The 10,626-nt window shown below is 49.3% G+C and overlaps 1 protein-coding gene across 1 annotated transcript in view; it reads right to left on the bottom strand.

The window, feature by feature from the left end:
• Window positions 1-8,834: 8,834 nt before the first annotated feature.
• lnx1 (ligand of numb-protein X 1) overlaps window positions 8,835-10,626 on the bottom strand; it is a gene marked incomplete at its 5' end in the record, with an annotated part of 40,005 nt that continues 38,213 nt past the window's right edge. Inside the window, 2 exons of the mRNA XM_080833704.1 lie at window positions 8,835-9,072; window positions 9,359-9,517. Of these exons, the coding sequence (XP_080689830.1) occupies window positions 8,937-9,072; window positions 9,359-9,517 (295 nt within the window). The 3' untranslated portion in view covers window positions 8,835-8,936. The remainder of the gene's footprint in view (window positions 9,073-9,358; window positions 9,518-10,626) is intronic.

Below are 10,626 nucleotides of genomic sequence, written 5' to 3'. Positions count from 1 at the left end.
CTAACCCTTGTTGTTTTTTTCCCATGATTCATAGGTGTGTACCCACCTATGCTGGGGGGCATGGCCTCATGGCCCGGGCTGATTGACAGCGGCAAGGCCTGGGAGTACTACGCCCGACGGGACAGTGGGCGAGAGCGCGAGAGGGACCGCGAGAAGGTCAGGGAGAGGGGCCACGAAAGAGAACGAGAGCGGGAGAGGGAGAGAGACAGAGAGAGGGAGAAGGAGAAGGATAAAGACAGGGAGAGGGAGAAAGAGAAAGAGAGGGAGCGCAGCCTCTCCTCCCCATCACATAACAGGTGAGAGATGGACTGACAAAATAAGCGTGTGTGTGTGTGTGTGATTCTGAGGTCATCTCTTATTGTGAATAAGGTGTGTTTACTGTGTGTGTGTGGGGGGGGGGGGGGGGATTGACAGAATCTCTTCAGTCTGGGTTTGCAAATCAAACTACACTATTACACTGAAAGCAGTCATGTTGGATTGTATTATCATGCATCGCAGTTTATAAGCCATTGCATACATGCATTTGAATGTGTACATGCCCTGATACATAGGCAAGGCCTTTACACTTGAATAAGGTTAACAGGACTGTGTGTGTGTGTGTGTGCGCGTGTGTGCGTGTGTGCGCGTGACCCGTGTGTGTGTACCCGCTTTTACACTTGTGAATAAGGTTAACAGGCCAGTGTGTAGAATGCAGTGTGTGTGTGTGTGTGCACCGGCATGAATCCGCAGCCAGCTGTTATGCACTGGGGACAGATGTTGACTGGTCCACATTAGCAGTCCGGCTTTGCGCTCACATAAACACGTGTGGGGCAGATAAATGAAAGAGCCAGAGAACGCAAAAGCAGAGAGGAAGAGGAAGAGAAGAGACAGGAATAGGAACAAAGACCTGCCAATGAAAAAAGCAACTGCATGAAACTGAGAGCAGACCAAATCAATGTAAGGAACACATTGAGAGAATGATGGAGATTGAAGAAGAGAGAAAAGCTGTAAAGAAGAACTGTGAAGAATGACGTCAGCTCCACAACATAAAGCTGTCAGTGCTGAGGCAGGTCACAGGTCACAGGGCTGAGGCAGGTCACAGGTCACAGGTCACAGGGCTGAGGCAGGTCACAGGTCACAGGGCTGAGGCAGGTCACAGGTCACAGGGCTGAGGCAGGTCACAGGTCTCAGTGATGAGGCAGGTCACAGGGCTGAAGCAGGTCACAGGTCACAGGGCTGAGGCAGGTCACAGGGCTGAAGCAGGTCACAGGTCACAGGGCTGAGGCAGGTCACAGGGCTGAGGCAGGTCACAGGTCACAGGGCTGAGGCAGGTCACAGGTCACAGGCCTGAGGCAGGTCACAGGTCACAGGGCTGAAGCAGGTCACAGGTCACAGGGCTGAGGCAGGTCACAGGCCTGAGGCAGGTCACAGGTCACAGGGCTGAAGCAGGTCACAGGTCACAGGGCTGAGGCAGGTCACAGGTCACAGGCCTGAGGCAGGTCACAGGTCACAGGGCTGAGGCAGGTCACAGGTCACAGGTCACAGGGCTGAAGCAGGTCACAGGTCTCAGTGATGAGGCAGGTCACAGGTCACAGGGCTGAGGCCAGTGTACTTGTTTGTCAGAGGCCCTGTGTGGACACAGCAGTGGTATGGACCAGAGAGAGAGAGAGAGAGAGAGAGAGAGAGAGAGAGAGAGAGAAGGATGTGTGTGGTGAGAGGAGCACACCACCACTACAGGAGAAATGGCAGAGACCTTTTTGAGGAGAAACTGCTGGGTTTTACTTGTTTTGTTTTTGCTCCACACTGTTTGCATGGCATTGCCGTGACCCCAGCTTTGATATTTATACACTGACCTACTGCCCTTCATGGGGAAGCCGGCGGAGTCTCTTACAAATGACAGTTCTGCGCTTTCTCTCTCACACACACACACACACACACACACACTAACAAGCACACACACAAAGACACACACACAGAGCAACATTCATCCATGTTATCTCCTCCTCTCTCCCACCTGTTGAGTGTTTTCAGTCACAGTCATATTTGAGTGTGAGTGTCTACTGACCAGCGTTTGCATCTGTGGTAGGATGATGCCCTTTTCTCTCCATTTGGTCTCTTTCCGGAACCCTCTCTTCCTCTTTCCCTCTAGTGCTTCCCACTTTCTTTCCTCGTTTTTCCGTCCACATCACACACACACTCACACACACACTCTAACACACACACACACTCACACACGCACACACTTTCTTTCCTCGTTTTTCCGTCCACATCACACACACACTCACACACACACACGCACACAATCACATACATTCTGTGCAGGTGGATGGTAGGCTCAGTAGTCGCAGCATGAGGTTATGTGAAGAGAGATGGCCGAATCCGTGAGGAAGGATGGCCGAATCCAGGGCACTGGAACATCTGTGAGCCACACTGATGCGGGGATGCAGGGATGTGTGTGTGTGTGTGTGTGTGTGTGTGTGTGTGTGTGTGTGTGTGTGTGTGTGTGTGTGTGTGTGTGTGTCAGACTGTGATTACTGTCAAATCTGTTTATTTGATTTCTTAACCATCATCGTCTGTGTCCTGTTTTTAAATGCTAAGTGACTTCTGCTGTAAAAACTCTGCAGTAAAACTGCCATTTGTGCTGTGTCCACGGACAGCTGTGTGTCTGCAGCACAACACACAGAGCGGGTGCCAGTCCATGTGAAGGACAGCGCTCAGATTCTCCTCTCTCCCGTGCCTCTTCCAGAGATGTGGAAGACATTATAAATATGCAGTTCACACAGCTGACACAAACACACCACGAGCAGGGTGAAAACACTGATGTAGATAGCTGCTGTGAAGAGTGTGTGTGCGCGCGCTTGTGTGTATCTGTGTGTGTGTGTGTATATATATGTGTGGTTGTATATATATGTATGTGTGTGTGGGTGTGTGTATTTCTGCTGCAATGAAGGCAGCTTGTCACTAAGAGAAATGTTTTAGTGTGTGGGTGTGTGTTTTTGTTAAGTTGAGCCTAGGTTGTCACACTATTTTGATAGTGATTCTGTGTGTTTGCGTGTGTCTTGTGTGTGTGTGTGTGTGTGTGTGTGTGTGTGTGTGTGTGTGTGTGTGTATGTTTATGTTAAGATAAAGCTAAGTTGTCACACTAACAGTTGTTTAGGAAGTGACGTTTGTGTGTGTGTGTACACAGACTTCTGTGGAAGAGGAGGAGCCGGGTTGTCATGCTAACAAACAGAGCGTTCAGGCGCAGTGACACTAAGCAGGCATCCTAAAAGCTCACTGCTCCCTCCTTGAGTCGGCCCCGAGCTCCCAGCAGGGTCCCTGGACTCACACTGGGCTTCTGAGAGGCTGTTAGCAGCTTAGCGCTCCAGCTAGCGACCCTCACTCCTCAACCTGTCATGGGCTCTCCCTCCCACCCGCAGGCCCAGGCGAGCGAGCTAACACCTACCTGATACTCAGTTAATCCCTGATGGGATGTTTCACCATCAAAATATGTGAAGGTGGTCTTTGACACTGGATTCAACAAGGGCAGCCAGAACTGCATATAGGTCGGAATTTCAACAGCCAGTACTGCTAATAGGTCGGAATTTCAACAGCCAGTACTGCTTATAGGTCGGAATTTCCTGTCTGTGTTTTGAAAGGGCTGGACCGAATTTAAATTGGCTGTTTTATTTGCTCTAGGATTGGGAATGGTCTCGGATCATTCCAGCAACTCTAACGGACAAATGCTTTCATTTAAAATTCCCGGGCAACTAATCTCCCCATGGCCTTGCTATCTATAGCTTCCTGCAGCCCCCATCATCACCGACCAACACCCCCTCCGTCTTCCTTCTCCTCCTCCACGATTCCTTCTGTCTCCTGGTCTTCCTCCCTTCTTTTCGGTCTCCCTCTGTGTTTGTCGTTCCCGCTCTCTCTCTCTCTCTCTCTCTCTCTATCTCTGCTGGCTGGCGCACCTCTCAGCAGCTGGTTGTCCATTTGGTGAACACTTGTCCTCTGAATATGATCTCATCCCTATTGCTCAGTGTGGACAGGTTCGTCCTCTCTCCAGCTGGCAAGACCTCACACACACGTGCAAACACACACATACACACACACGCACAAAAACACACACATAAACACACTTGCATTAGACACACTCTCCTCCTTTCTGTCACTGTCTCGGTGGTCACTCTCACAGGCATTGAACTTAAAACATTTTAGAGGTGTTTATTGCAGTGAAAACTGATTTACACACACTCTAAGGGCTTTGAGTCAACCTGATGATATGAAAAAGGCGCCACTACAGTATATCGCCTGATTGCTCGCACTCACACACATCCACACATGTGTGCACACAAACATGTTTTATTGTCTTATTTACCAGGGCTCAGAGCTTTTATGGTGCATAAACACATTCTTTCCTTCTTTACCCTTGACACACATGCACACACATGCACACACATGCACACACATGCACACACGTGCACACACGTACACACACATACACACACACGTACACACACGTACACACACGTACACACACGTGCACACACGTGCACACACGTACACACACATGCACACACGTACACACACATGCACACACACATACACACAAACGTACACACACATGCACACACACGTACACACACATGCACACACACGTACACACACACATTCACCCTTGACCATGCCGACACGAACGCGCACACACTTGTCCTTGTTAATTAGCGCTCGCTGGACTAATGTCAACCAATCCATAAGGGCCCGGGGACTAAACCCAGGGCACTATAAATAGCTCACAGTGTCCACATGCTCAGTGAGTGATCATATATCACTCCCCATCCCCCTCCATCTCTTCCTCTCCTCCTCCCTCTCTTCCTCCGTTGCTGTAAATCTCTGGAGACTGGCAATCATCTCTTTCTCTCTCTCTCTCTTATCGCCCCCCTCTCTCTCTCTCTCTCCCTCGGCCTGCCTGCAGGTCTGCTCATCCCATGTGTGAGCCATTGCAGCATCCTGGTTCTGTTTACCGCTGGCCTCGCTGCTGTTCCAGAGCTCCAGCTGTGGGCTTCTCTTTTACAGCCTGCACTCGGCAGTGTAATGGGTGTCCAGTGCCTTAAGGGGGCGCTTGAGGGTGATTAGCCTCAAGGGTGCGACTGGCGAATCACCACACATCCTCTTCCTGCACAGACGCATCACGCCAGATGTGAATGGGTGTGTCCACGTCCATTCGTGTTTGTTGTGTTGTGTATCCAAGTGCGGTGTGTACGGAATCATGTGCGTGTGTCTTGCCTTTGTGGCCTACGGTCAACCAAGAACACATTTCAGAGCAAGGAATTTAGGGAATTATACCTCAATAGAGTCTAACTATACATTCAGTCAGTGGAAGGACACGGAAAGGCTACAGAGTGGTGTGTGTGTGTGTGTGTGTGTGTGTGTGTGTAGGAGGGCTTTGGGATGGGACGAAGCCCATGACTAAGCATTATTCAGTGCCGCAGGGAGTGTGGGGGTGAATTTCACGACTAATATGCTGCTCCAGTGAGTGACCGTGCATCTGTGGCTGCCACCTGTATGTTCCTACATATTCGCTCTGTGACTTTGGCTGTGCAAATGTGTGGTTGTTGTGTGTGTGTGTGTGTGTGTGTGTGCGTGCGTGTGTGCGTGTATGTTTGCTTGTATAGTCAAAGGTGTAAAATGACCCACAGGGGTGTGATGGCAGAAGAGGGTGTGAATTAATGAATTATCCCTTTGACAGGAGCCCTGGCCTCTGGGAGTTGGACTGCCTCGCTACATAATGTGGCTGTTTGTTGTGTGTGATTGGAGCAAAAGGTCATGACAGGACACCCAGAGGAGATGATGATGGTGCTTCTATAGGGCTGAGGCTCAGGCTCAGTCCACGGAGGCAATTACAGCCACGGCCAGGCTAGGGTGTCTCTCCTGAGGGCTTAGGCCCCTGGGATCCACACAGATCCATAGAACCCAGGGCTGGAGAGATGGAGAGGCTGAATGTGGAACTGACAACCAATAGGGACCTATGATGGCCACTGAAAATGAGTGATCATGACACTCAATAAGAAGTATGGATGTGTGTGTGTGTGTGTGTGTGTGTGTGTGTGTGTGTGTGTGTGTGTGTGTGTGTGTGTGTGTGTGTGTGTGTGTGTGTGTGTGTGTGTGTGTGTGTGTGTGTGTGTGTGTGTGTGTGTGTGTGTGGGCCTGAGGGGGTTGGCACTGTTATGTTTTTTTTATGTATGTATTTTTTGTGGGGTGGGGGGGGTGTACCCATGTGCTTACGTGTGTTTATATGTGTGTCTGTGTGTGTAAGTGATGAGGAGCGGCAGCGTCACAGGGACCATGGTGAGCGGGGTCACGACAGGCATCGGGAGCGGTCCAGTCGGGAGACGGAGGAGAAACCCAGAGAGAGGAGACATCGGCAAAAGGACGAGGGACGACACAAGTCCTCACGCAGGTAACTACACAGGAACACACACACACACACACACACTCAAGTAATGGGTGCTCATGTACACAACACATACACACACCATACAGCTACAGACACTCGTTTACAAAACACAGCAACAGACACACACACACACAGACATAAACACGAACTGCTGATGTACAAATACACTCATTAAGCCATTGTCCAATCCTACAGTCATGTCCTTTCTGTATTCTGTTTGTGGTTCCTCCACCCGTGCCACCCCCCCCCCCCCCCCCCCCCCCCTCCTCTGGTCCAGCAGCAGCAGCGGCAGCAGGAGGAAGAGGCACAGCAGTGAGGAGGGTCAGATCCACAGGAGGTCCCGGCACAAACGGCAGAAGCACAGCCTCGAGAGCAGAGAGACCAATGAGGAGCCGAGCGCCGACCAGGAGAACCTATCAGAGGCGGCCGAGTGACATTCCAGTCAGCACACCAACCAATGAGAGGAGCCTGGGAGTCACTCTCCTGCCCTTGGCTCAGCCAATCAAAGCACACGCTCAGTTCGAGCCATATTTTTTCTGTTACATTGCCAGCCTTAAATGAAGTATAAGTTGAAATGTGCTTTATTATTTATGAGAGGGAGAAGAGAAAAAAAAAACTTGAAAATCCTTTTTAATTTATTAATTTAATTCAATTACAAGAGCACTGCTCTGATGCGCCAAAACTGTTCAGGGGTATTTGAAGTTATTAATACCCTAGGAAGGATGTAGATTTTGTTTAATTATAAACATAATTATTTATAAATGTTTTGATTCAAGCAGCTGTGTGAATGTGTACTTTGTTTTTGGACTACACCCATTACAAACATCCCGCCCACACACACACACACACACACACACATACACACACGCTATAAAAGATCTCGGGCACAGTCCACCTTGTAGAACGACTTTATTGATCATTTACCAAAGGTACCATCAGTTCCAATATACTACACAGGCTGAGACGTCAGACCACAGATAGGTCCACAGGCCAATGAGAGCCACACATGGAGACGCACACACACCACAGACCCACTGGCCCCTGCGCCTCCTTCACCTCCTCCTTCACCTCCTCCAGCTCCTTTTCTCAGCTCCCCTTCAAAGGTTGGAAAATCAGTAAGGCCGCCACGATATCACCTTTTTAAAGTTAGTAGTAATACCATTCTTTTTCTAACAATATTATGAACATATTTTCACTTTTTTTTCTTATTTTTTGTAGTTTTTTTAAACATTACATCGCCAGTGGTTTGAGTTTTTTTTGTTTTTTGTTTGAAGCAACAGCGTCTGAGAACATACCAACACAGACAGAACTACTTGGCAAAAATATTTCCTCGCTCTCAAAAGCAAGAGAGAGGTGAAATGAAATAACCACTGTTATTAACAGCATGAAACGAAGCTTGTATCCAAAGGCCATAGAAACAGAAGAACCAGAAAAGCAACACATACAAATGGAAAATAAACAACAATACAAGTGCTTAGATTTGTACTTATATTTTTCTCTTCTTTTTTTTTAACATCAACATTTACAGTAACGAAACATGACTCAAACGCTTTGTTTTTCTTTTCTAACGTCAGACTAATGGAGTTGGCAACTTGTGTTGTCCCCCCTCCCCTTCTCTTTCTCCGCCATCACTCATAATGATGTTCCGCACTCGATGTCTGTGACCCCCCCCCCCCCCCCCACACACACACATACACTGCCTGCCCCCCCCCCCCCCCCGTGTGGATGAGGGGGCAGGTTCATATGCACCTACCACAGTGTTCAAGGGGGAGATCGGGAAGCTGTGCAGCTACTTGTGACTAAATCTACCTGCAAGCCCCGCCCCCTCTCAGCACGATTGGTTTTGCAAGCCCCTCCCCGTGAGGCGGAGCAACAGCTTCTGTCTGCTCTAATAGGCTCCACCCTCTGGGTTGATTACCATGCTGCAAGCACCCTACCCCACCCCACCCCACCCTCCCCCAAGTAATGTCTGAGATGATAGTCGTCTCCCCGAACTTAAGGGTCCGTGCTCTTAATCTGTCCTTATAAGGTGAGATCCGAAAGATGTAGCTCGGACCGCTGAAGTCATATCCATGGTTGAAGAGCAAGTTCTTGCCTTTCTCCTGCAAGGTAAGATCCGATCATACAAACTATTTTCCTTTTCTTTCTTTTTTTCATCCCGTGGATGTCCATGGCCTAAACTCCTGTCCTCTAAGTAGTGTCTGTCATAAATTCTGCGTCGTCTTTCATGGGTTCCTTCCTTAAGGCCCGCCTTTCACGGTAGAGGTCTTTTGTCAAGTCCCACCTTCCTGAGCAAGGGCCATGTCACATGTCCTGCCCCTTTTTGGGGCGGAGCCAAGCAGGAGCCCCGCCCTGTAAGGCTGGGTCCATTTTACAAGCTCCAACCGTCGGAGAAGTTCATATCCAGAAGGCCCTGCCACTGGCTCCAGCAGGCAGGATCAGTGTACTAAGCTCCGCGCCCTTTTCCACAGCAGGTTTTGAAAAGTGTTAAGTTAAGCCCCTCCCCCTGGCAGTTCTCGTCTTATAGCAGGCTCCCAGGCCAGGACACGATGGTGAGGGTGATCCGCCCCCGGAGCTCCTTCAGCAGGCGCACCAGGGCAGTATGGGTCATCCCCCAGGTGCTCTTCCCATTCACCTCCAGAAGAATGTCCCCACACCTGGAACACCACACCCAGAGACACACACTACTGGTCACACATGCTGACTGGTACACCCTTCTCATCTGATTTAATGTGCTCTGAAGAGCAAGTTCGCTAACAACACCAAGATCATAGGTTCAATATTCGGGTAACACACATACTGATGAAATTGTCTCTCTGGACTGTAAGTCACTTTTGATAAAAGTGTCTGCTAAATGCATGAATATAAATAAGAGAAAAATGGAAATCAGAATGTAAATATCAGAAAAATCGAAATGTAAGATAAAATTATTGTGGCTCGTACCGTATTCTCCCATCGTTGTACGCGGGCGTCCCCTCCACAATGGAGCGGATGAAGAAGGACTGGTTGCAGTTGACCTCCTCCTGGCCGCCCACGATGCTGAAGCCCAGACTGCCGGCCGTGCTCCGGCGCAAGATGATGTCCTTACAGCAGTACAGGTGCCTGGCGGGGACAAAAAAAAAAGGATATTTGTCAAATCACCGCTGAATGCTAGTGGTTTGAGGGAGGATGGAACCCAGCTGTCTCTCGCTCTACAGTGGAGCACAAACTGCTTGTTAGCCCAGGGGGCTAGGACCTCCATGGTGGCTTAAACCTTATTGTTTTAGCAGTTTAAGGCACACTGCCACATCATTGGTTTGCATCCACTTATCTGGTGGAGCAGTTTGTTGACGAGGGGACTTAGACTGTTTACTGTGCGTCTGTAGATGTGGATGTCCTGAAGCAAGATTACACAAGTAGCCATTTTCATTAAAAGGAGTCTCAGCCTTTTCTGGCCTCCAGTGAAAGGGAGGAGGAGGAAGAGAAAGATAAATCCCTCCATCCAGCGACGCCCCAGAAAAATCACACCTCAGGACGGACAGGACGGGAGGAGAGAGATGGGAAGTGGTCCTGGGATTAAATCCATTTAATGTTGTTGGCACAGTCTCAGTCTGGTAAGCCTCTTAGGCGAGAGTGCATGAAGACAAGCAGGGGAGGGGGGGAGAGAGAGAGGGAGAGATAGATAGAGAGAGAGGAAGAGGTGGTGAGAAAGAAGAGGAAGATTGCAGAGGTGAGTGAGGAGAGGCAGACAGAATTGGAGGAAGTGATACAGTGTCTCAGTGGGGGACTTCTCTCCAGGGAGACAACACTGCCCCTGTCGAGAGAAAGTTCCGGAAAGAAGTTTGGGGGCTGATTACTATTCAGGGCAGCCTGGCCTCCCAGCTGGCCCCGTCACAGTCAAGTTTGGAGAGGACAGCAGGAGAGCAAGGGGTCAGAGAAGAGAGGAGGAAAGAGAGGAGGAAAAAGGGTTTTTGAAGAAATATAAAGAGAGAATAGAGAGACGGGTCAGTGGGGAGAAAGAGAGAGAGAGAGAGAGAGAGCTAAGTAGCTGTCTCTATGTGTCGGATCCTAACTAGGGTTGCCACTCGTTCCTTGAATGTCCTTGTTTTAATAGTCTTTACCACTTATTTAATCAAATAAAATGCTCATTTATTAATATATTCATATTTAATTATACACAGGATAAGAGATTAAATGCCTTCTGCTATTGGCTAAGTGGGCTCACACAATGG

The sequence above is a fragment of the Sprattus sprattus genome (assembly GCF_963457725.1).
Source record: "Sprattus sprattus genome assembly, chromosome: 2".
Classification (NCBI taxonomy): domain Eukaryota; kingdom Metazoa; phylum Chordata; class Actinopteri; order Clupeiformes; family Clupeidae; genus Sprattus; species Sprattus sprattus.
The sequence above is the reverse complement of the archived record's forward strand: the minus strand, read 5'-3'. Positions and strand labels throughout refer to the sequence as shown.